The sequence below is a fragment of the Sycon ciliatum genome, chromosome 4 (assembly GCF_964019385.1).
Source record: "Sycon ciliatum chromosome 4, ocSycCili1.1, whole genome shotgun sequence".
NCBI classification, from domain to species: Eukaryota; Metazoa; Porifera; class Calcarea; order Leucosolenida; family Sycettidae; genus Sycon; species Sycon ciliatum.
Genome location: NC_088646.1, coordinates 11,725,331 through 11,752,509, shown reverse-complemented (window position 1 = coordinate 11,752,509; position 27,179 = coordinate 11,725,331). Strand labels below are relative to the sequence as shown.

General features: G+C 45.7%; 2 protein-coding genes across 3 annotated transcripts in view; one reads left to right on the top strand and one right to left on the bottom strand.

The window, feature by feature from the left end:
• The window catches only part of LOC135814494 (small G protein signaling modulator 3-like), a 46,045-nt gene extending 44,949 nt beyond the window's left edge, over positions 1–1,096 (top strand). For both annotated transcript variants that reach the window (XM_065327616.1, XM_065327618.1), the window contains exon 31: positions 390–1,096. In XM_065327616.1, coding sequence (XP_065183688.1) covers positions 390–461 — 72 coding nt within the window. In that variant the 3' untranslated portion in view covers positions 462–1,096. The remainder of the gene's footprint in view (positions 1–389) is intronic.
• On the bottom strand, positions 833–27,173 carry LOC135814493 (ubiquitin-protein ligase E3C-like). The gene is made up of 27 exons (XM_065327615.1): positions 26,639–27,173; positions 25,805–25,858; positions 24,893–24,967; positions 24,063–24,212; positions 23,506–23,618; positions 22,768–22,934; positions 21,893–22,031; positions 21,238–21,575; positions 20,341–20,424; positions 19,917–20,020; positions 13,483–13,625; positions 12,919–12,993; positions 12,323–12,409; positions 11,730–12,132; positions 11,262–11,375; positions 10,803–10,839; positions 10,152–10,240; positions 9,617–9,743; positions 9,257–9,344; positions 8,029–8,122; positions 7,465–7,533; positions 6,163–6,287; positions 5,468–5,657; positions 4,900–4,989; positions 4,304–4,370; positions 3,451–3,581; positions 833–1,645 (listed from the first exon to the last, which is right to left on the bottom strand). The coding sequence occupies exons 1-27, from the start codon at positions 26,699–26,701 to the stop codon at positions 1,478–1,480; spliced, it is 3,384 nt and encodes a 1,127-aa protein (XP_065183687.1). The 5' UTR covers positions 26,702–27,173; the 3' UTR covers positions 833–1,477.
• Between the last annotated feature and the right edge of the window lie 6 nt (positions 27,174–27,179).

Genomic DNA, 27,179 nt, shown 5'->3' with positions numbered 1-27,179 from the left:
AGAATACCTGCCTATACCAGTTTGTTATGGGTGTCCACCGGGTGTGACCTGAATTCTCCAATCTCTACCAGTTGCGTGTGTGTATGTGTGGTAATGGAATATGTGGCACATGTTGCAATGCAATGTGGTTGCCAACTTGGTAATGGAATACAATGCAATCGGTGCTTGGTGACTGTGAGGGATGAGTCCCTGCTGCTTCAGGTATGTGACGCTTGTGCACCACCGTCATGCTGGTTATTGTATGTGTTGTGTGTTGTGTGTGTTGTGTGTTGTGTGTGGCAACTTCCTGTCCATACTACTGGGATGTTAGTGATACATGTAGCTGTGTTGTTGCTTTACTCACCGTCATGTTTTCCGTGACGTTTTGTTGTTGCTACTGTGATGTCCAGGTATCGCAGCCACTGAAGGACAGTGTCCGTGATATGCTTATCAAGCATCACTTATTCAGTTGGGACCTGTGAGACTTCATCTGGGATCTGGGAGACTCACTTATTCAGTTGGGATCTGTGAGACTCACAGCTACCGCTTGCAAGAACCTGAGGTCATTCACGGGAAGGCCTGCATGGTATACTGACATTCTAGCTGTACATGTCTGCTCCAAGCACACTAGCTACTATGCATGTACTACTGCCCCACCAACAGTTACTGTTACATCATCACACTAGGCTACGGTTACTGTTACTCTTGCATCACACAAGGCTAGTTGGCGAGTGTTCTTGCTGGCAAGCACTCTCTCAGCGTGCATGATCTTTCATTTTGTCCTGCTGAAGAAGAAATTTGCAGTTATTATTTTCTCCAGTTGAACATACTTTTTTTAACATCATCTAAGACGCATTCAGGAAACTTCCTGCCATAATTACTGCCATATTGACTCTCATCCCCAAATATGGGACCCATATCTCATTGACCCTGAGAACCAGGATCCCCTCCAGCTCCGGTGAGAGATCGTTCCCATGAAATTTCCATATTTTCCTGTTGAGTTTCTGTACGCTAGTTATTTCTGCGCTCATCCGCCCGTTCTCTCTCACGCGCATTATCACATCTTTGATTTTAACCTTAGAAATAAATAGGCGCAGCAGCGACTGTCTTTATATAAGGAACATACATGACAGGCAATGATGTAAGGAAGCACATCCTTTGAAAAGAAATCAGGAAAGCTAAGATAAATCCAATGACAAACTATATGTGTAAGGGTACCGTTCAACGGCTGTGGAGCAGATAAAAAGCAATTTGGTGTTGAACGTGTTGTAGATGTTGGATAGAACATTTTGATGCACGATGACACAATGTGGACGGCAATCTACCAGAGACTTGCCAAATGACGGGATATGCATGATTTCAGGATATGATGATACAGTTCATGAGATTGGCTGGCTGGAACGGTAATATTTATAATGGTACGTGTACTGTATAGTGCCTGTGACAAGACACACTAGACACAGGGCACAATGGGGAATAGGATACGGACGTGAAACTATTAGCTCAGTTCGAAGCCAGCTCCAGACGTGATGGCGTATAGCAGACGGTCACGCAGTGTCGCCAGGTCTTCGTACGGCGGCAGCTTGAGCTGGTTCATGCACGTGCTGGCTGTAGGCAGGCGTTCGCTGCTCAGCGCGTTGTGAATAGCAAAGTGCGGATGGAAATCCTGCACATGCACACACACGGACACATGTACCATGTTCGCCTTCAGTTTCTTGTTTTAGTGGTTCTTTTTTTTACTGAAAGAGATTCTATGATTTATGGTTCATAAGATGGCTACACCAGTACATGTCCGTACTAGTACTACATGTCCGTACTAGTATTATATGTATAGGATATTGACCAAGACGAGGTCTATATGGGAAATATAGGCCGAGTAAAAGACCGAGGTCCGCCGAGGTCTTTTACGAGGCCTATATTTCCCATATAAACCTCATACAAACCCCATACAAACCCCATATACTGATATAGACCGCCACCATAGAAACAGGAAGAAGTTAGTTGACTGTCAGTTTGTATGAAGGTCAGCATAAGTATAATACATCCCACTAGTACGCTTGTACGTGAAATATAAACCATCATACAAACCTCGGCTTCGCCTCGGTTTGTATGTCGGTTTATATTTCACGTACAAGCGTACTGTTGGGTTGTATTATAACCCAATACTAGTTCAAAACTAGTATTAGATAAACCTTGTTATAGTTCACGCATATTGTTAGATTGACAGCATGAAACAAGGTGGAGTTTCCGAACACAGTGTCCTCCAACTTGTTTCATGCTGTCAATCTAACAATATGCATGTCCGTACGTGTACTTGTACTAGCAACAGTAGTTAGATACAAATCGTCGCTATGTGTATCTCTGTGCGTTTTTGCTGGCGTTTGCACCATGATGGCTTTTGGTTTTCTTGTAAAAAAACAAAAACAAGCAACTCTGCATGGTTTGGCCCACAACGTCACTTTTTCTGGAGATCATGAGTCATCCCGTACGAGACATGCACTATCGGAGTCTGTGGCCACGTGAACTCGGCAGGGTTTCACTAAACTCGCACTACGATTACGGTAAACAGCTATAGAAGCAGGAGAAAAGTTGAATTTTCGTGAAAGCGGCAAAAACACAAACTCGCGATGAAAGCCGTCTTCCAGTGCATGCTTTGCGCGTGCTTTGTACGACATGTGTCTAAGGTTCTGAAAAAAAGGTGATGTCAACAAAAAAATCCACCATGGACCATACCAGCTGCGGAGTTGCAAATTCTTGTTAACCCTTTAACCGTCATATAAATTTCACCCATTGAAACGCCGAACGAAATTTCAACTTTGCCAGGTCATAACTTTAGTTGTACTCACTCGATTTTTATAATCTTGGGCTCGTTGGAAAGCTCTGGACGAGACCAGCACGATGATACCACATTCTTCGCCTCAGCAGTCACACAACCAGCGCTGGAACGCAGCGACGTCGTCTCAACGCCAGGCATGCAAAGGACAAGTTCAAAACTCCGCCATGGCCGTCTCCTTCATCGTAGAGTGTTCAAATTTTTTTTGAAAGATCGAGCATTTCGTGTGGAATACGTTGGTCGCGAGCAACAGTCACAGAGCGCGTGAAGAAACGGGGAAATCCCGTGACGACGTTAGCCGCGCGCCCAGCGCAGCGGAAGTGACAAGCGTGCAGTACTCAGAGCTTGATAACTCTCCTCCATTACATCGTAGCTCAACGCGGATTTCTGCAACAGAAAGCCTGGAAAATTCGCGACCGAATCGATAGTAAATTTTCTATCGTGGGTAAAAAATCATTCCAGTGCGAGTGTTTCAAATGATGGGTCGAATTCGACCCACAAATGTATGGTCTGACGGTTAAAGGGTTAATGGACATTGTACATGTACTCTTGGTACTGATGACTACTCATGAGTGACAACAAACTCCTAACAGCATAGTAACATTCTGGCCAGGTAAACAACAGCTGTAATCCAATACCTTGAATCCAAACAGAGGAGGACGTGAACAGCTTGTAACAAACTTGAGCAGAAGATGCAGCTGGTCGTTGGTGAATGTCTTCACAGCGTCCCAGAACAACAGAATGGTCGGGTGAGTCTCGTGATAGCCTCCTACAGGTACATGTACATGTACAACACAATAGGCAACATGTTGCAATGCTGACGTGACCAGCAGAGAGTTGAACAAAAAGCAGGGCTGTGTGCAGCCCTTTATCCATCACGCACAGGGTGCAAAACAATGTGAACGGGTTTGCCATGCGATGTGAAGTTCTGCCATCGCAGACCCCATAGCTGGTTTTGAACACTCTAGGGGGTTATGTAACTTATGTACACTTGCTATTGTTCATGATAAGTGCAGAAAGACATACACACTTGATTCATGATAAGTGCAGAAAGACATACACACTTGATCATACAATATTGTTCATGATAAGTGCAGAAAGACATACACACTTGATCATTCTTCCGCCGGAAATGTAAGGGAGAAAATTCTCCATAGCAGCTCAAGATACTAGTAGGAGTTCCACAATATTGGTTAGATGTGTGCTGTCCATGCATATGAGGGTGCATGTAATTACAGACGGCTCAAGTAAAGTCTTGGGCAGAGAAATTCGACCTCATGAATAAAATATCGTCGGGTGCTACGCGGCCTTAAAGCAACCCACACGACTCAATGCACTTGAACGCGGAGATACTTTCTTCACGATGTCGAATTTCTGCGCCCAGAATTGTAGTGAAGTAAACGACACAAAATGCTGCAGCACTAGTGCATGTACTAGTCCAGTAGTTACAACAATTGGCAGTACAGTGAGTACTGCTGTGAGAGTTCTTACCTGAGTAGTGGGTGTTGTTCTGTAAATCCTCCAAATCAAGAGGAACTTGTGCACCGGATATCAAGATCTGATCAAGGCCGCACAAGAAAAATTCCCGTGAATATGAACACACGTACGCACACATGTGTACGCATGTACACACATCCACATGTACACACACACGCACACGCGCACACACACACACACACGCGCACACACACACACACACACACACACACACACACAATCAATACAGACAGCTGTCAAGCCAATGCTGCACAGTACAGTACGGCCAAGCACTGATATCATATAACACATTACTTCTCTGAAATGGCTCAGGGGGAATTGAGTCCAGAGTCTTTACCTGTCCCAGTATGTCTTACAAGCACACTTCTACCATACAGAGATAATGTGGAAATGTTCCAGTGTACTGTGTAGCAGCATACAAGTACACACAGCAGCACAATGCATGGCAGAGGGGACCCCCACTGGACACTGGGCACTAGCTAGCAGTGATAGTTGCCAGGCTGAGCTGCTAGTGGGATGTACACTAGTGCACATCAGTGATATTGGCCAGGCTGAGCTGCTAGTGGGGTGTACACTAGTGCATATCTAACCTGAGCTTCAGATGCTGTGAACAGACGCAACCAAGAGATGTTGACAACTGATGCAAACCCTTCTCGAAATGCTGCACATTGGCTTTCAAGCTACACACAACAAAAAATGCACGCAAGCACACGCGCACACACATAAAAATAATAGAGCAGATATGAAGCTGGGAAAAGAGCACACGAGGTGCATAGCATGGAAAATATGGGACAACTTCAACAACTGGCCCGAAACACAAAATAGGTCCTACTGAAAAATCATTGAACTACACTATCTGCTTGTGTATTGAAGCCCTTCAGGTACTCAGTAGGGAAGAGAAAGTGCGCCGAGCTCTCTGCTCACCTCCAGGACATGTGAAAGGCTGAAGCTGCCCATTAAGTTTCATTTTGAAAATAATTATCAAATGCAGATGGAGAAAGCCCAGTCACTTCTGGGTGTCGAAAATTGACATCAATATTTTATTGGAATTCGTTATACCTGCAGAAAAGATGGGTGGGTGGGTGGGGCTGAAAAATACAAAAAACTTTTCGTTTTATAAAAACGATCCGTAACCCCGGACGGTCCCTTGCACCTTACCTGGGTATTGAGCTTGTAATTAGCCACAGCGGCAATGTACTCGGCACAGTTCTCACGAGTCACAGCAATGTTGGCGCCGCCTGGTTTCAGTTCAACAACATCGGCCTTCCCAAGGCTCGTATTGACAACCGTGAAGTTCAAGAAGAGATCCGCCACACCGTCCTCATGTTCTCGCATGTACAACAGGTTCCTGTACAGAAGCCAAACAGCACACCGATTTGTCACAAAACCGTAGCTATGGTTATCAAGCTTGATACTCTCGAACTGGAGGCAAAATGCTACGAAAATACTCATTGTACATGAGCAGCGGAGCAATCACAATAGCACTCCCCGACAGAATCCCACTCAGCGTATGCGAGTTCTCAGCATGATCATGACAGACATTCGGAATTGCGCACACGCTGGCCTTCGTTGTACGTAGTACGAAACATACCTGAAACACGTGATGTGAGTTTCTGCCATCGGAGACCCTGTATGCAGAGTTGCACACTCTTGGGAGCTTATTTTAAGTTATTTACTCTTGCTACATCTTACATATAACAGCGCAGTACATACACTACAGGACATACAGCACCACAATGCATACTTGTCCTACAGACAGTATAGCCAATGTACACCGGACAAGAGCAGAATATCCAACATAGACAAGAGCAATACACTCTGCATGCACAGCATTAGCCATGATGCCTCCTTACTTGTAAACCTCCGGATCAAGTGACTCAAGGTGGTCTAGCGACAACGGTGCGGATGCACCATCAATTACTTTCTGGATGAAGAAACTGGCGAACGGCAAGTCCACCAGCAGGTTCTCAAATAACACCTTCTCATGCCAACACACAACAATAGAGACCAGTGGCACACACAAACAAACACACACACACCACACACACCACATACAAAACACACACACAAAACACACGCACACACACAAAAAACACACACACACGCACACACACGCAATTACAACACGAGACGGGAATAAAAGGTTCTACATAGAGGATGGGTGTTAGCGGCCGTCGTGAGTTCCCTTCGGGAACGGACACAATCATTTACTTTTTTTTTACATAGAGGATAAAGGAGAAGTGCAAAGCCAATGCCAGTGGGAAAGCTCAACAGGCGTGCAGCCGGCCAACACACCGCTTGCTCTCATGAAATCAGCTGTGATTCTTCACACAACTCCACAAAGCCCATACAGTACATCGGCGACATCCCACTACAGTCAACTTCGCGAATAACGACATTCGGCGGGGCATCAGAAAAGTGTACTTATAACCGAAGTCCCATTTGAATGTATGTGCGCCCATATTTTGTATAGTATGACATCAAGAGTCCATAAACAGTTGTTTATGCACTCTTCATGACATGCATATCAAAATCAAGCTCTTTTCTTGCTCTATGTCAATGTGTACTTTATTTTCATATTGCAGTTGAAAGGAACTAAAAATTCCATATGCAAGGGAAATATTATGAAAAATATGCCTTTTTGAGCCATCTACAGGGCCAGGGACATGTACATGTATGAAGATGACTTTACAATCATGTACAACTACATGCATGTAGGTGTGCTGGTAAATCCAACACGTTTGAAGCAAAATAAAAAAGGAAGAAAAAGCCCCCCCCCCCCCCTTGGCTGCATTTTCTTTTCTTTATCCATCACCATAGCTATAAGTTCTGGTACTTCTGCATGACAGGTACATGTACTTGACTGACAGGTACTTGAAATAGCTGTCAAAAGCCCAGAAAGTCCTTGTTCAAGCAGTGAATACTACCTCGGGGCACTAAAAGCATGTCGCTATTCGCGAATTGTCGTTATTCAGATAGTCGTTATATCCGAAGTTAAATAAATACAGTTGGATGGGACTTTGCTCCGGGCATGGGAATTCGGTCATTATTCGCGAATTGTCGTTATATCCGCAGTCGTTATTAGCCAAGTTGACTGTATTGAGCAAACACGGTTTACACAAGTGCGCGGCAGAGACCAATAGTGCACTGCTCACCTTTCCAAGCATTTTACCCAGGAAGTGATAGTGAATAGCTGGATCGTTATACATGCCAAGCGAATAAACCTGTGTAGATCACGCATGAGTAAGTATGCGCACATACACATAGACAAACATGCAAGCATGCCCACACACACACACATGCACATGTACGCACACACATGCACATGTACGCACACACACACGCACGCACGCACACACACACACACACACGCACAATGGGCTCAGACACATGGCGCAAACTTGAGGAACGCGACCGGATTTCATTGATCAACACTGTACATTGTATTATCGCTATAATACAGTTTTGTCTGCAGATAGGTAGACAATGGGCACACGATTCCAATATGTTGAAAATGCCCAAGGCTGCTTCAGTCAGATTCTAGCTTGGGTGTTAGAAGTACCGTCAGGGGTCGTACCACACACCACATATCAAACCCTAACCAGGTCAGAGCTGAAATCCTGGGAGCCAACACCAAGAAGATGGTCAGGAGTTACACGTGAGCGTGCCATGACCCGTACCCGAGTGCTGGCACACAGTTTTCTTCTCTCAAAACTCACCGCTGGATTAGGATAGATGTGCTTGTCGTCGGTGTACACAAACAGTCCACGAGTGCTGTCAAACGCTTCCTGGACGAAGATGGTCAGGAATTCCCTACAGGTGGTGGTGGTGGACAACACGACAAGCAAGCAACGCAATGGTGATGATGATGAATGTCAGTTTTCACTTTTTTTCGGGTGGAGAGCCAAGGATAAATTTATAGAAAAGAAAAAGGACCAATCGTGTTATCACATGAGCTGATTGTTTAGTAACTGGTGGTGTTAGTGGACATTATAGAGTAACTTGTAGTTCCTTGGTCCTTTTTCTTTTCTATTTTATTTTTACTTTTAACCCTTTATTGGCCGATTAAAATACAAACAAGCCCACGCAATCGACAAACCTGTACCTAAATTGGACGTAACTTTAGTTTGCATTGGACAAATTCCACGATCTTGGGCATCCTGGAAAGGCCTTGGCGAGAGGAGCGCAATGAGCGTACACTCGACTCCACGGGATGCACTGGCCCAGCGCTGCAAGCCAGGGAAGGCCCACCAGCGCTGGGCCCACGCTCGAGATCTATCTCTATCCACCATTTCACTCCTGTTGCTCGTATCAAACTCAAAATTTTTCGTGAGACTCCCGGGAACCTGCTTCTGAAGTTGAATCAGTGTAGTCTTGTCAACAGGTGACGTAAGCAGGGAAAATCCCGGCCGTTGACCCACACATCGAGCTCTGAGCGCAAATTTCCCGGGACCAACATTACGAGTGCTATAACTCAAGAACCGCTCTTTGTATCGCTTTGAAAATTGTTTGAGGAGACAGCTGAGAGTTTTCCCTTCGACCTACATATTTCGATTTCTACGAAAGACCGAGATTTGACCAAGTTACGATAATTTCAAAATGTCTACCCCATCGAACATCGGTGTTCGATCAATGTATAGGCCAGCCAATAAAGGGTTAAAAGACCTAAGCTAATGCTAAATAGGAATCAGTGCCTGACTCATGTAGGCCGACGCACCACTAGGTGAACAACAAGAGAACTGACGCAGCCCTGAAAGAACAAGACACCGTGGCACCAATGAGAGGACCAACACGAAAAGCAGGCAATGAGGCCCTGATAGCTGACAGCTGGCCAGTAACCGCACCGGAAGTCCTGGACTCAACAGGTGCACCCAGGCACGTAGATACACAAATGCATAGCAAGGTACATGTATGCTGGGTGAAGTAGAGTGTGAAAATAGTACTAACCTTAACACACCGCCACCATCGATGCCTGCTTCACTGAGATCCTGGAAGTTGAACAGCTGAATGGACAGATCAGTCTTCAGGTCTGGGACTGCAAAAAGGCACGGAAAGCAAATTGAAGCGAGAGAAAAAAATCAACTCTAGTCCTATCAGGATCACGCTTTGCTGGCATACCAGCATGCATGTACAGTGCATGTACAGTACTCGCTACAATTCGTTTTAGCTCTGTAGCACTCGTACGTAAAACATCCAGGGGTCGGCATTCAGTTATCACCACTATACTACTGTACCCACCGTACCACTGGACAGTACAATGCAAACCCGAAAGAAGATAAAGAAGAGCATCGATTATGTTCTGCCTACCTGCCATGGGGCTGAGCTGTGAGAAAGCATCGTCATAGACGTGACTGCGACGGACGCGAATGGTAAACTCACGGAACACTGAATGCTCCAGCGTCATCCGGTCCTGAAGCATGAGGTCCAGGAACAACTACAGCGCACAATGTACAACACGCACGCACACACACACACACACACACACACACACACACACACTATAGGCGTTTCACCCCAAACCCAGCACCGGCAGCAGCACAGTGCACTCTCAGCCTAGCAACACGTCCTTCATATACCACTAGTGACCACAGTGAGGACACTGCTGTTGATGATACGCATAATAACTATTACCACTCTCCAGACAGTGATCAAGTTTTTATTTTATTTTACCGAATAATCATGACCTCTGCCGCAACATCTCAAAACGTGAAGACTTCATATACTGTGTTCCTGCCACTGTAACTCGACACAGGGAGAGCTGCTCAGCAGCCATGGTGAATTTTAGCCTGAATGAGATTAATTTTCACAACGCAACCGCCGAGAAGAAATCCATATGCCATACCCGAGCGCGCTCCATGAACGGGGTCACAAACGGCATTGTTCGCAGAATGATGACCGTCTGAGCAGAGGCCATCGTTGCTGGAGTTACACCTGCGTAGATAGATGAAGACAGAGACCACCATTAGAACTCGCATAACTTGCAATCAAAGAGTGCGACAAAAGCCCAAGAAGTGCCAATGGACAGTACGGCTCATACACAGGCTTCTTTCCTACATAGACTTTCCCATCAAATAAATTGAGAATTGAGACATCAATTGAATTGAGAATTGAGACATGAAATGAATTGAGACATCAATTGAATTGAGAATTGAGACATGAAATGAATTCAATGTCCCACTGAAATGAGAGAATACTGATCAGACCCTGAGTGTAGGAGATTGGCACCGGGCCTATGTACAGCTTAGAACATTCATACTTCGGACTGGGCACATTTAGAGAACACACGGCACACATCGTGCTGCATGACGTGTACTTGATACCCGTGGCGAAGCGGAACACGTATGACTGCATGCAGACGCCCAAGGTGTGGGCATGGCAACTGAGTAGCGCTATAGATGTGTACAACACACAGTCCAATACAGGGCATGATATACTGATGAGGTGTATACCATGCACACACACACACACACATACACTGCAGTCCTCGACTCACCTTCACTACCTTCAGGGAAGACCTTTGAAGGATCCACCTATTTGCAAGGGCACGTGATCACCAACACAGCACTCAGTGAAAAACGCAGCTCAGCAAGACATGTAACGTGCACCACAAAGGCATAAACAAGATGCAACCAGGGACTATTGCATTCAGCATTGCAACACATGCACGTTTCATGCAGCTTCTGCAAAAGTGTCTGCCATGGCAAACTTCTTGGATTACATCAGAGCTGCCGCAGACAGGCGACGGGAAGTGAATATTTTAGCAACAAAAATATTATGTGGTGCGAGTGTTGAGAGTAAGTAAAGAGTAAATGGTTGTATGCGTTGGAGTGGCATGAATTCTAAGAAAATGTCTATGCACGCAGTAAATAAATAAAGTCGCAAATTCACAAGCCATTTTCACTTGGCCTTGACCAATGTCCTAAGTAAACATAACCCTATCTCTTATCCTTACCAGAGCAAAATTGTCAAAGTCAAACTGGGACTGTCTGATCTGCCAGTGGATAGGGTGGAACACTGGTGTACGTTTATCACGAGCATGGAGGTAGCGTAAGAAACTGGACATCAGCTGAGGAATGCAATCAACACGCACACACACACACGCACACACACACACACACACGCACACACACACACACACACACACACACACACACACACACACACACACACACACACACACACACACAATATGCAGACACAGGCGTGCACACACACACAAGCATACACATACACATGGTTGTGTTACATTTCCTGACATCTCAGCATGCAATAGTGCTTTACACCAAGGTTAGGACGTCAACTGCTCGTGTCACGGGGTAGTTCAGACTTTGTGCATGCAAAGTTCGCTGCTACACAGTTTGAAAATGAGAATGATGAACACAAATCACAACACAGCAAAGACATTAGAGACAGTTCTCACCTGAAAGCACATGGCCCATGAGTACGGTGTTACACTGCTGCTGTGTTTCTGTGCTGCTGGCATAGACATCAAGCGCTGCTGTGTGTGTAATGCAGGCAGTGTGGCAAAGCGGCCCACTACGGCCAGGTCCAGTGCCAAGCACTCGGCGACGATCTTGGTAACGCCGAGTGTGTCCGAGCGGAGCAGAGACAGGCTGACGTCCAGCAAGGACGCGCTGATCTTACTCAACTCGCCTATGGAGAACACCATGTTGCCGGTCCTGAAGGCGTCGGCGTCCACTTGCGACAAGTGCACGATCAGGAGAGCACAGAACGTTGAGATGTGGTCGACAAAGAACTTGGCCACACTCGGTGCCGGACTATACACACTGTTCTTGATCAAGTCCAGCAGCAATGTCTTGTCACTGATCAGAAACAAACAAAACACATACAAATAGACGAAAGAAAGCAATGAGGACCCTGGCTAGCACCAGACGACACCACGTAAGGTCTTTTGCATAGCTACATATACTGGGTAAAATCAGTGTGCTGCTTCTGCTGCCCTGCACTGACTACAGACAATTAAAATGTACTCACTGCCAGGACAACACTCACCCACTGGGTGCTGACAGCGTACAAGTACTGATGTGTCTCCACAACTCGCGCAATATCCGTGGTCGATAGCACAAGTCTTCAAACAGCCTGAACGTCGGACAACAACAGAGAAGTGAAAGCTCCGAAATGACACACTCAAACAAACCACAACCTTATTGCCAATGCAATGGCCAATCAGTTTCTACCAGGGCATTGTTATTATTATTATAATGTAATTCCCTGCTCACTGCAGTGCTTTCTTTCCACTTGCAAACACCTCCATTCCCCGAAGAGGCTCTCAGCTGCACAAGATGAATGAAAGGATTGCCAATATTTCGCCCATTGGGCATCATCAGGGCATTGAGTACAGTCACCCTTGTGAATAACATGAGTACAGTCACCCTTGTGAATAATAACTCATGAAAAACGACACAATCTTCAGACCTAGCAACCATTTGACTGCATAGTTGACTGCATACTTGCAACCTCACGAATAACAACACATTCTCATGCACGACCGAGGGTTGTTACTCGCAAGGTTGACTGTATTGACATGAACCACCCACACACCCACACACCCACACACCCACATACATACACAGTGTAGCAGGACTTACTTTGATTGGCGGAATCGAGACGGTTTATACAGCAGGTAGTGAGAACAGATTGACGTAAGTCCTTTGAAGATTTGCCTTCATACGAGAGATAAAGAGAGAATGCAAGAAAAGAAAATAGTTAGGCCACTTGCAATTATTATCCCATGTACCAGTACTTGATTACGAGAAAGGCCCTCACCATACCATACCGCTACATACAGGAGCATCCTGACCAAGAGGTTTACAGGCTAACTAGGCTGATATACTACTAGTGTGTACACTATAGTCCATCCAGAGCAAAAGGAGACGCTCTGCTTTGCAAACACAACTTTGGGCCAAATTCAGGCTTGAACATGATTTTAAATCGGCCTGGAGTTGGTTTTCGTGTCTGCCACTCTGTACAGTGGAGTTGGTTTTCGTATCTGACACTCCGTACAGTGGGCCCGTCTTGACTGTCATAAACCTGGCTCACACAATGCAGTCTCCGGCTGTGCAGTTCCACTACTTTGAAGTAGTGACAGATTTTCTGGTAAGGATTCATCACATGACCATGATCACCACCCAGGCCAGCTGTAGCTTACTTACCCGTTCAGCTTGCCATTAGCGTGACTGGTACTGTCGATGAGCCTGACAATCGTACGGCACAGGTCGGAATTCGTCAGCAGCCGCTCACACTGCCCTTGCAGGAAGAACATGTGTAGATACTTTGCAATGCGCGGTGCCAGCACCTGTCAAGGAAAAGCAACACGACCACAGCAGATACATACCGTATATTCTCTATTATAAGCACAGGTCTCCATTACTAGCACAGTCTCTAATACTAGCACACTGTGAGCACCTTTCGAAACATTATAAGCACTGTCTCTATTATTAGCACGGTCTTGGTGGAAATCAATGCTGCATGCATGATATCCAGCATGTATTTCTTCTTGCTCCGTATGGATGTATTGGTTGAAACAATATAAGCACGGTCTCCAATATAAGCGCGGTCTCCAATATAAGCACGGGGTAGAGGGGTGTTGAAAAAATATAAACACGGCGCTTATAATAGAGAATATACGGTACTCGTGTATGAGCAAAACAATATCAGATTAAGGGCCGTCCGTAAATACCAATGTTTTATCACAAAACGAACTAATTTCGTTTCAACCCAACTCCTCCCTCCCTCCCCTCAGAATGTATAAAAAATGTTTGACATACACATTAGTCCCTCCCACTGTGCTATAGGTGTCTTCACCGTGCTATAGGTGTCTTTACCTGAGCCAATGAGTTGGCGAAAACAGGACAGTGGTTCCAACCAGGTACAACATGCAGTACAAGAATAACGACACACTTCAGAGACTTTGGACGATAAGGTGTTAAAGGGGAAGTTAAGGCAAAAATTAAAATTTCACCAGTTGTAGTCTTCGGGGTGCTGAGTCGAATGGTCTTGGTCCGAGGAAGCTGAGACGCTCCCTTCCTACTTGAATCCCAATCGAACTCGCGCACTTCCACCGAAACTGGGTGACTGCGCCCTACTAGATGGGGATTTGTATATAAAATGTCACTAAAAGCGCCATTTCGTTCTTATAAAAGCACGGATGCCCGCGATTGGCCCATATGTTGTAGTCTTTTGGAGGCTGAGTCAACTGGTTTTGGTCCGAAAAGGCTGCGATGCAGCGTTCCTCCTTTATTCCCAATCGAACATGGTTGAAGAAGCGGTCGCGTGCTCCTGGGTGCCCAAATCACCTGGTCACCACGCCAGCAGGCGACAACTTTCACACCAAGGTTCAACTCGAGTGACAGGACTGCACCCAAAAAAGGTCAAACAGGCTAGTAAGCTGTACCCTGCAGGCACGGTGACCAGGTGACTGGTGTACGCAGGAGCACGTGACCGCTTCTTCAACCATGTTCGATTGGGAATATAGGAGGAACGCTGCATCGCAGCCTTTTCGGACCAAAACCAGTCGACTCAGCGTCCAAAAGACTACAGCATATGGGCCAATCGCGGTCATCCGTGCTTTTATAACAACGAAATGGCGCTTTTAGTGACATTTTGCATACAAATCCCCATCTAGTAGGGCGCAGTCACCCAGTTTCGGTGGAAGTGCGCGAGTTCGATTGGGATTCAAGTAGGAAGGGAGCGTTTCAGCTTTCTCGGACCAAGACCATTCGACTCAGCACCCCGAAGACTACAACTGGTGAAATTTTAATTTTTACCTTAAGGAGGTTCGCGACGGTTAGCGCCATGTTGGATTTCCGAATTTTTTTTTGAAAAATAATGCCTTTCGGAGTGGAAAAATGGGACGCGATCATGCACAGAAAATAGTTTGACCATGGCTTCGCAGCGCGTGCTCGAGTCGAGACAAGATTTGAGGAAGAAGCTCAGCCACTAGTGGACTTGCGGATTTGTTTTGACATTGGCGGTTTTTGGATAGCTCGGTTCTCCTGCCGACGTGTCGTGGAGATGAAGACGCGGGAGAGTAATCCGTCACCCACGACGCGGCCTCTCATTCTGCGTACTGGACGATGCAAGAAGCCGAGGAGGGGGACGCTTCGCAAACTCAAACAATCGATCGAGTTCCTGAAAAACGGAATGGGCGATCTCCATCACTAACGCCACTGGATTCGACTCCCGCGAAGAGGTCGTTCAGTGCCCCTCTTCACGGTCGACGAATCGTTCATCTCAGGTATCTGGCTGTGGGATTGTCTGCGTGCCAGAATCCTGGATGTGGCAAACCTCTGGCGCTCATTGATTGCGTTGAAGAGAAGAGGTACAACCTGGGCAGCGTACTTGTCATTCCGTGTCAGCAGTGTGGGATGGAGAATTTTATAGATACAGATAGCCCTGTAACTGCTCAACACCCTGCTTCCACAAGCAACACCAAAGCTGCTTTGGGTAAGTGCGTTTTTCAATCTCATAAGATTTATTCATGATATTTGCGAGTCATTGCCACCCTATGGCTATGGAAATGTATGAGCACACTGTATGCGCGGCGGCCGCGAGCGTCTGTGTGTTTGCATAGACCTGCATGTTTGTGCATGTGTGCACCATGCGCATGTATGAGCATGCACTCATGTGGACGTGCCCTCGCACACATACTATACACACGTGCATGACCGCTCCCAGGGCATGTTGGTGTGACATGTGTATGCGGGCATCTCCACTCATGCACATGAGTGTGCACATGCATGTGGGTGGGTACGCACACGTGCGTGAATGTATGTGTGTGTACTCGCGCGTGTGTTCTATTGCGTGTGAGAGCATGCATGTGTGTGTGTGTTTGTGTGCGTGTGTGTGCGTGTGTGTGTGTGTGTGTGTATGTGTGCACGGATGTGTGTGTCAATGGTGTGCATTTTGTGATTGGTGAACACTCTGATCACTAAATCGCGATACCGGAGCTCCCAAGCTACAGCCTCAGATTGATTTATAGTTCATCGTTGGGAATGAGTTCGCTGCTCATGATGCTGTTGCGGATGTTGCGGCCCTAGCTGAAATTGTCGAAGCTCGCCCTGATGCCAGTATCCTGTAGCACTCTGTCACTTTTGCATCAGCATGTTCGGCGATGGAGTTTGCAGAACATCAGCAAAAGCGGCTGGCCACCCTTCAACCGTTGGTCCAAGCAACGTGCTTCTCTAAATCAGTTGCAGTGCGGGCAGCTGCCAGTGGGTTGGTGATGAAGCACTTTGTCTTGTCCTACAAACGAAGTGGTGAGCCAGCCATTTCCAGACTGATGAAGGAGCAAGTCGGAGGTAAGAAGCGGGTGACAGTCTCAAGGAATATTATATTAGTGGTGGCTGAACACCTAGCGAAGAACCAGCAGCAACCCAACTGTAAGGAACGCCCTGTGGCACAGTGCTTCACTTGTTTGTGCGCACCGTAAAATACCATCATTTTTGCCAGTGTGGGGACACGTTCTAGCTCACATAGTTGAAGAACAAGAGGACTCAATGTTGTCTGATTCGTTCCAACATGTCAGCTTTCATTGTAGTTTGATATGGGGCAGTGCTAAGCGCTATCATAGCTACATGTACATGTATCACAACCAAGTGCCAACAGGAGAGTAATCATGGAGAAAAGTACCTATCGATAATGCGTGCACCCAGGGTTTTCCGGCAAATTTACTAGTTCAGCTATCCATCCTTGTATTGTTCTGAACGCCGAGGGCTCTAGTGAGTTTATGCAACACCTAACAGCCAAAAATCCAATAAGCTATGACCAAAGCAGCAGCAGAGAAGTACAAGCAATATACATGTAGATACGTGAATTTACCAATTTTAGGCAAATTTTGACAGTTTTTTGGATTTTTCTCCAGAATATGCACGGTGACCCCTATTTTCGCCGCGGTAAACCTGTTCCAACCCACTTATAGAACGTGTTTGAAGTATCCACATATGGGGCAAACTCAAAAATAAGCTGCAAAAAATATTCAAAGTTTCATTTTTTGCGTATTTTTGTTCTTCTCCAGGAAATGACGACCTGGATCCCATCGTCAACCAAAGTGTACATTTTTCGGTGTTGATATCATCTTAGTCAATACCTCGAACAGTCTGTTAAATTTTATGTCATATTTTCTGTCCTAACTGATGTTATGGACGATTTCTCATCAATTTTGGGATTTTGTGTCATTTTGTGTCATCAAGGAAAATTGTGTTTTTGGCAAGACCTATTCGGGCAATTGAAAAACTGATGTTACTAAGCGAAAATATAAGGCTGTACCTATTCAAACCTGATGTCAGATTGGGCTGATGTTGAAATTAAATTTTTGGGCCTAACTGTCCCGAACCCCCTTAACTTCCCCTTTAATCATCGCATTCGGTGAACTTCGATCACGGAATCGAAGTCGCGCGAATTTCATCTCAAATATTTTTGAACTTCATTCTTGTCAAATGCAGTCAGAAGCCTTCAAATTGTGTGAAGAAGCCAAGTTACTTGTGCCCGAGCTCAGGTTGTGGATAATTTGACGAGATGGTTCGGCCTAGGAAGCCCTCCTCTGGAGCCTCTTCGTCGCTGAAGAATTTGTGGCGCGGTGAAATCAGTGAAAGTCATAGATTTCCCCTGGACTTGAAAATTACGATTACGACAGCGCTGAGCAAGATCAAACAATCCTACATTGTGTTCCCAGGATGATGAAGCATTGCCGACTGAGGGCGAGGCAGTCTTCTGAATGTCACCAACCACCTGTATGGCCCCCATGATCTCTGTGGTGAATGGTGCAAGGCACGCAAGCTACCGGATCCCACGAAATACCAGTACAAAGGTTTACCTCGCAGAAAGCCCCTACAGTCGCCGGGATTGTGCAAGTTTTTGGAGGAGCTGTTTGAAAAGCAGGCAAACAACAGCTGAGAAACTGGCTCCATGCGGTAGTTCAAACCACAGCGAATCTTTGAATTCAACCTTTGCGACCGTGGCACCCAAGAGATTGCTTTTCGGAGAGTCCGAAGCATACAATTTCCGGCTTGGTTGTGGGGTGGCCTCGAAGAACATAGGAGCATCGTATGTATGCACTGTGAATGAGTCGGTAGGACTCTCTCCGGGCAGTCACACACAGGCGCATGCAAACTCCATCGAATCCGCTAAGCAAAGGCACACATCGAGGAAGTCGACAAGACAGTTTTGCCGGCGCAGATTAGAACTGAAGGCCAACCGGAAATCATCGCAAGCATCGAACGAAGTTAGAGAAGGGACGCAGTATCAATCCGGGAGTTCAGTTGCACACATTGATATGGACACAACGGAAATTCCACCTGCCATTCGCGAACCAGTGTACCAACTTGTCTTTGACCTTGAGACCACTGGGCTTGGCCAAGGGTATCAAATTGCTCAGATTGCTGCCTGTCATGTGGCTGACACAAGGCAATCATTTCGCAGGTACATGACTCCGACATGCGGAATTAACAAGAGAGCTTCCGAAGTCACGAAACTGACACTTGGTCGTGCAAGCGGCAAAACGATTCTTCTCAGAGATGGCAAGGAAGTTCCTGCAGCGCCATGGGAGGATGTGGAAAAGGAAATGATAACTTGGCACTAGTCGATTTGGAAAAACCGTCTAGCTGAAAAGAATCATTGCGGAAATTCCTGAATGACGTCGAGGCAAATATCAGAAGTCAAGGTGCACTACATGAGGACACGTCATAGGCACTATTCATTCCGCCAATTACCTCCAAATTACCCAAATCAGTTATGTCTCAATTAGAATTAGAAAAAGGCACTACCACGAAATGGACAGTGCTAAGTCTACGTGATGCAATGAACCACTACCTAGATGGAATGGAAGCAGCGGAAGCTGCAGCTACCGGCGGAAACGAACGACTAAGGGACCGACCATACAAACCAACGACACACGTGGCACACTCAATGGCAGCAAACACTGTGAAAATGGAACGCAAATGTATCTACTGCGGACAATCGCATTCGCTGATGAGTGTACCAGGTACACAGATGCAGAAACCAGAAAGGATCAACTGAATGGACGGTGTTATCCGCCTGATGTTGTCTCGTCTTGCTGGGTAAGCAGTATTTTAGTAACAGACTAACAGTACTAGGAATACTGTAAAACATGTGATATTAGGTGCATTAAAATTCCGGTGCCAGGGACCTGCTAGGTTTTACAAGTAGGTGTAATGTAGAATTAGGTCCAGCGTTCCCTTCACATACAGTGCATACTCTAGTGCCGTTTAGGTGTAGTTTGATTTTAGGTGCCTGGTTTCTCTACCGAAATCACCGAAATTAAAGTTGCACCGAAAATTACATGTTTTACAGTATTCAGTTTTTATTTTCCGATATGGGTATGAGCCACCTCAACTTAGTGCAACCTTTCAAACACTTCAATGAGATCCTAATGCATGCAGTAGAAGTGATACACTCCACAGCTGTGGCTGTAGTGAAGTCCAAACTTAGTCAAGCACCAACATCAGGTATGAAGCTGTGAGTGTACATGAGACCTAGAAATTACCCTTATGACAGACACAAGATTCCATATCAATCTCCTTTCCTAGCATTAACAACTTAAAACAATCACAACAAGTACAGTGCTGACCGCTTCTGGAGAGCTCCAGGTGTTTTCAGCTTCGCTATCGGAGTCGTCCATTTGCATGTTCTCCACACCTCGTGCAGTGTCCTCGACCATTACGTTTGGCGTTTCTGCAAAGGGCCAGAAAAAAAGTGTTGTCAGCCATCTCCAATGATGTCTATAATACCAGCGCTCCAAATAATAACGTCACCACACAATACTGCACACCATACACCACTAATGATATATCAACACACAATACACGCAAGAAAAGGAAGATAAGCAGCTCACAAGCTCATGTGAAATAAATTACAACGCTGGCGGTACTTTAATAGCACATGCAGTAAGCATACAGATAGAGCTTCCAGGTCCTAGATGAATCCAATCAATCCCTGGAACACTCCAACACTAGTAATGCATTGCGATGACGTGTGAAACATGCTGGCCTTACCGGCTGGGGCTATCGCTGGCATTGCGGTGGCGATCGCCTCTAACAGTACAGACATATCACTGACCAGCTGTGACGCATCCGTCTCTGCAAGGAGGCAATCAACAAATCAAGAAAAGCACATTAGAGAACTGCGTGTGGCTCCCCTGTAACCCCACGATGGAAAGAGAAAATTTGGAACACACTGCCTGAAATTTCACTGCACTTGACTAAAACTAAATTTCTGACAAGATCCATCTTCTGGGCAATTATTGTGATGACAGAGGAAAGGTTAGGATCTTCATGAACACCAGTTGATATACCAATGGAGCAATAACATATCGCAGTACATGTATCGATCATGAGATGAGCTGTGAAACCCAGCACCCTGCGTGACACTTTAACAGCAAGGTATAATTGACATGTGCCAAGCTCAGCGCAGTATGACCAGTTTGATCAGTGTGATCATGTGCCAAGTGCTACCCTGTGAAAGGGAGTGTGGGATTCATACTATACTAGCGAAAGGAAAGCATATTGGTGTTGGATTCAAACTAGGGAAGGGAGTGCATATAGCTGTTAGATTCATAGCAGGGAAGGGAGTGCATATTGCTGTTAGATTTCAGCCTAGGGAAGGAAGTGCATATTGGCGCTAGGTCTACAGAGATTATGTGATAACATGATCAATTGAGAGGCTTTGGCAATGCATGGTGTGGCGATGATAGCTGAAGCGAAACCGCCGACTCACGTTGTACACTTAGCGCCCATAAGCGAATCCGCTGCTTCACTACCATGACGTAATTTGCCTAACTTCTATACCATGAAAGGAAGGGCATATTGGTGCTAGATTTCTACTATAAAGGAAGCAAGTGCACAGTGGTGCTACCTGGAAGTAATTTCATCAGCAGATAAGCAGAGACTTACGCTGTGCCAAGTAAGACTGCTCAACAACCTGCAGTAGACTGTACAGTGCCCAGCCTGTAGGGTTAGCCGGCAACTCGGAACAAACCGGTTGTCTCGACGGGAAAATACTGTGACACACTTTAGAAGATCGGTGTGTAGGAGCAGCAGCAGGACCAATATCTGTGGATGGAATCGACGGGGTGGAGGTGCATTCACCGATAGTGCTGATGGCAGGAGACGCACGCACCAGTTCAGACAGGGACAGGTGGTCCGAAAGGGCAGGTAGGACATACAGGCGAACAACCGGGTGACAACTTAGCGGTAGCAGGTCCTTGCAGAGCTGCTCAACAACAATGTCCCTGCAGGAGAAGACAGGAATATATTCACTTATAGCCAATAGTACACTCAAAAACATGAACGCATGAACCTACAAGAGAGCTGAATAGGAACATTTAATTTCGGGAAAATAGAGTTTAAGAATTGGCCTGAATCCCTGCCCATAACGCACCTCACACAGGACAAGATAGTTTGGGAGCTAACGGCGGGACTACAGTAGCATAACTGGGGTTTGGGCTTTACGTTGCTTTCTACAAAACTCTATCATTATCTTCAGCACACGGTGTATAAGTAGTGTAGGAGAGTAGCGCATGCAAGTACATCACAGAGGTCCACTCACCGATGAGAACCCACTATCCGCAACGGCAAGAGCAGTACACCAAGTAGAGCCTGGGCAAACGGAGATGGAGAACGAGAGGAGTACTCGACTGGCGCAGGCAGCTTGCTGACAAGAAGACTCAACATGGTGGAAAAATATCCTGAGCGGAACGGAACGAATCAACACAGCAACACAGGATACTACACGAGTTACTGATCTCCATGGGCAAGAGTGTTTACAAATCTGAATAACATGTTAGATGAGACCACCAATGACGAAACAGTACAGTCCGCAGATAGAGGTAATACGTTTATAAGATACCATATCAAGGGGCAATTTGCAGTGACCACTTACCACTTTGTTTAAATGTTTTAAATTGAGATACACCCAGCCTCAGATAGATGTTCTGAATCTTACGCTGAAAGCACGTTTTCATTGCCGCAGTGTCGCCTTAATGTATACACACATGTCGATTCAGCTTGTCTTATAGATTGCGGTTATCAAAATGTCTATGCTTATTTTAACTCGGATGTTGAGCCAATAGTATTTTAGTAAAGAGAAAGGACCAATAAGTTACGAGGTATGAGTAACAGTCCACCAAGGTAAGAGATATTACACAGTCTGATAGTGTTACCGTGGTGGACTGTTACTCATAACTCGTAACTTATTGGTCCTTTCTCTTTACTAAAATGACTATGCTTTTGAACAACCCTTTCCATATGCATAATTGTTTGGTACAGTTGTGCACGTACAGCCATGCTTGCCGGCCGTGCGCAAGCATGCAGTACAATGCACTACAAATTCTAGCCAGGTTTGGGAAATGTACTCATTTTCACTCCATGTATCTGGGTCTAGTTGCGCTTTACATACTGGGACTGTTAAAAGAAAACACCTACCTTGCTTGTGGCAAATAAGAACCGTCAACGACGACACCATGTCTTCCACCTGGCCTTGCACTGCAGTGTTGGCATTGCTGTAAGGCTTTGGGTCAAGTAGAACTTCCAGCAACCGCAGCGGTGAGGAAATAGATACACTATCTGATGTGGCGTACTGCCTCAGGAATCTACAAGCATGCAACAATCAACAAACCATGCAACAATCAACAAACCATGCAACAACTTTATAAGAAGGGAGCACAATAGCAACACACACACACACACACGCACACGCTTGCACACAAGTTGTGTGTGTGTGTGTGTGTGTGTGTGTGTGTGTGTGTGTGTGTGTGTGTATGTGTGTGTGTGCGCATGTGCGTGTGTGTGTGTGTGTGTGTGTGTGTGTGTGTGTGTGTGTGTGTGTGTGTGTGTGCGCGTGTGTGTGTGTGTACGTGCATGCATGCATGTGTGTGCACATACCAGAAGTACAGATTGCAGACATCAGGGGCTTCCGTACGCTAACAAAATTACCTGAAGTATTTATCTGGCATGTCCCGATGCAGATACTAGCAAACATGCATACACACGTACACACACATACATGCACACACCTTTTGACGCCCATCGCCAGAGGCGATGATAGCGATGCTACAGCAGAAGTCATAGTTATTGTGCTGGGATTGCATCACATGCACATGCACACACACACACACGCGCGCGCGCGCGCGTGCACACACACACAACTATAACAACACATACCGGACAACCACAGTAACAAATTGTTTCAATCGAATGGACCAGTTCGCTGGCTTAGCTCGAATGTCTGCCTGGAAGCACTTCTGATGACGCAGTAGTACAGAGCAAACTTGAATCTGGGCAGCAGAAACACAATGGAAATACTATTAGAGGACATGATATGAATTAATACTAAAGTGGGGGAACAGGAGATGCATACAATGAAGAGCTAGTTACACTACACGTATCAACCTCCAGGGTGCCAGCGCATGATGAGCGACCCAACGTATCACGTTTATTCGGGAGTGAATGCCCATGTAAGATTGATCAAATGTCCCATACTTGAAGACAAACTCAGATCGGTTCACAACAGAGTACATATGCCCAATGTGTCATGTACCACATGCTTTTGATTGCACTTTCTTCAAACGCACAGCATACTTGAAAATCTCTTGATATTCATGTAAAAGACAGTGCTGCAGTGTACTCGTCAAAGGAAAGACACCCGAGAAAGTAGAAACGTATTACTGAGTGGGCATATGCTAACAATAGGCATTCTGTCAGGATACGACAGCACTAACCAGCTGCTGGGCACTGTCGTTTGAATCATCATACAGAACAGCCAGGTGCACCATGAGGTTGCCAAGTGCAGTGGCTGTCACAGGCTGCTGCGCCCGGGATGCAGTCAGCGACTGCAGGGCAGTGGAGAACTCAGCGTGTAGCTGCCGTTCCTGACATGAAAGGGGCAGATAATAGAGAAAAAGCAAGGTGAATTGTAATACCATAGTTTCAATCTAGTACAGTCCCCCTCCCCCTCCCCCCCCCCCCCCCCCCACACACACACCCACAAACACACACACACACAAACATGCTAACTGATATTTCAAGCAGGTATGCACAGACATGTACAAGACGGTGGCTTGCAACAGATCACGCAGTACACAGGCTTAGTGTACAGGCTGCGTGACAAGGAGATAAGGCCACAACAGCACAGAAGCACAAAAGAACTAGACAGGGGTAGTGTACTGTAAAAGCAGAAATTTCCGGTGGTGTTTTATTTTCGGTAGCTTCGGTGCCGATAATTTTTACCGAAAATAAAACGCGCCGAAAATTTCGGTAGAACCGGTACTGTATACATGTAGTATTAGTACACTTACCTGGAAACCGGGTTTTACCGAAAATTTCCCTCCACCGAACCGCCGATTTTGGAGAATACCGAAAATATTACACCACCGAAAATTTCTGCTTTTACAGTAACTATCTTTGTGCCTACTGGTGAGACACAAAGGCAGCTAAGTAGGTTCGGACAGTAGGCCTTGACTAGTAGCTTTAAAATCCAGGCTAGTTTTGTATATCATGGCGCAACCACACACAAATGTCAGTACACGTACTTTGAGTTTGCAAAACCTACCAACGCTAGACGAGCACGATGTGACCTCCAAGACCGCTGAATTCTCGACGCGCACTCTTGGTGCTGCTGCTGCTCCTACAAGCCAGCAAACCAAAAAAAGGCATACATGTACAGCAGTGTGCAAAAGTAATGCATTGTAATTCAGATACAAGTGCTAAGGAAACATGTTGTTGGTTGACATGTTTCAACAAAACAAGGTTTATCTAATACCATGTGCTAAGGACCGTAGGAAATAAGCCGTACTTCAAAGTACACACACAATATTATGGGCCATCCATAACTTTCACCATCTACCACGACCATACAAAAAGTACGGTACAGGCAGGGGTACATTGATTTGAACACTCCCAGGGTGAAAAACTCCATTACTTGTACATGGCCTACTAGTATACTGTATATGGCAGTCATAAATTCTCATAATGGTTTTACTTCAAGTACTATGTGATGTGTGTATGGTTCGGAGGGGGGTCTCAGCATGTCTATGTTTTTCACTGTTGTGATAAATGGCGACAATTGTGGATGGCCCCTTGTGGCCAGAGTTTTTCCTGTCCAATTGATCATCAACTAGGTGCAGAACAACTCAGAGTAGCCAAGGATAGGTGCTAATACATACTTCAGTTTACAACCAACGGATGGAAACTCAACCCAAGCGGGAATTTACTGGTTGGGCCTGCGCCAGCTACTTCCCTACAGTGCAAGGGATACTATAACATCAAAAACTTTCTACGTTTTACTTCTGTGCACCCACTTTGGCTACTCATACAGTTCGCTGTGTGTTCGCCATTCCAGGTACCTTTCTGCACCAAGGCATCCAGAAAACGGGGAGACACTCCGAAGTCAAGCGTATGTGCGACTGCTGTATCAAAGAGCAGCACCCAAAGCTGGACATCGTACATGAGCACTGATTCTTACCTGACGCTTCCTTCTCTCTTCTGCAGCACGTTTCAAGAGAGCTTGGCGACTGGTCTGGATAAAACAGCGGAATACATCAAACGTGCAGCCCAGCTTTTAATTACACCAAAGCAAGGAGTAGCAAGTCTGTGAAAAGCACATCAATGCCATTGGTCGAGGTTTGACATTACGTCAGCAAGGCCCCATGACGCTCCAGTGCTAGCTAGTGACATTGGCCTCCACCGGGCACAAGCAAAGCAGTACTGTGCCCGAGTGCACAGCCCAGTGTCTGTGCAATACAGGATACTAGGGCTGTGCAGTGCCTGACACTATTTGCATGAGGTTGAATTTCACTGGATGGCACTTTAACTGAAGTGATGTACATATATCCTATTTCCTATTCATTCTATTCGATCTTCTTTGTGGAACAAGACTTATTGGAAAGTGTTTGCATTAAATTATTGTGCATCAATTACGAATATTCAATAGTTTTCGGGAAGACTAGGTCACTTCTAAGATAGTAATTTGGTTTGGTATTATAAAATTTCTTTTTCTTTGAACATACAATGCTACATCATGTGAAATTACATTAACTAAAGAACAATTTAGGTTCATGATGGGTCGCCCACATGTACATAATTGTGTGCATGTAAGCGCACGCATCAATTGAGAAGCATTTCAAGGGGAACAGTTATTGCATAGCTTCTGATTGTGGCATCTCCAGAAGCAAGAAACTATCAGCAATGAAAAATGAATGAAAATTCGAGTATCGATCAACATCAGGTTTTCTGCAATCGTTCGCATTTTCAGACTTCGTATGTCCAGGGAATATTTTCTTTTGAAGGCTGTTCCTACCAGTTTGCTGTTTCCCCCTAACGAAACAACGGGAGTTTTCCGGTGCTGGCCGTTGAAGAACATCGTTTCCGTGTGGATCGCGAACAAGAAGTCTTCACTTGAAATAGTTCTCAGCACCGAATAATGAACATTCACCAATCACAACGAAATAAAATCACCAGCACCCGCTACACTTAGTTATAACCGGCATGTCTGACAAAGAGGAGAAAAGGGCTGACACGAGACAGTTTCAGCCATATGGGCATGTACAAGAGAAGGTAGGAGAAAAGTCTGAGAAGAGACTAGATTTCCAAGGCACAGAGTCATTCACTTTGCCTTTGGGATTTGATTTTTCTCGGCGTATCTCGTACATCAGTACATTCTGTGATCTCATGAAACCGAAAGACTTGAGCGACATGACGCCTTCACGTCGTCATGGTACCCGTCTATCCCAATGATGTCACAAGACGAATTCATTTTCTTGATGACTTTGATTGTTTTGCACGTTGACATTTTGCAGAAACAGGAAGGCTGAACATAAACAGCATAGCAGCGCCTGAGC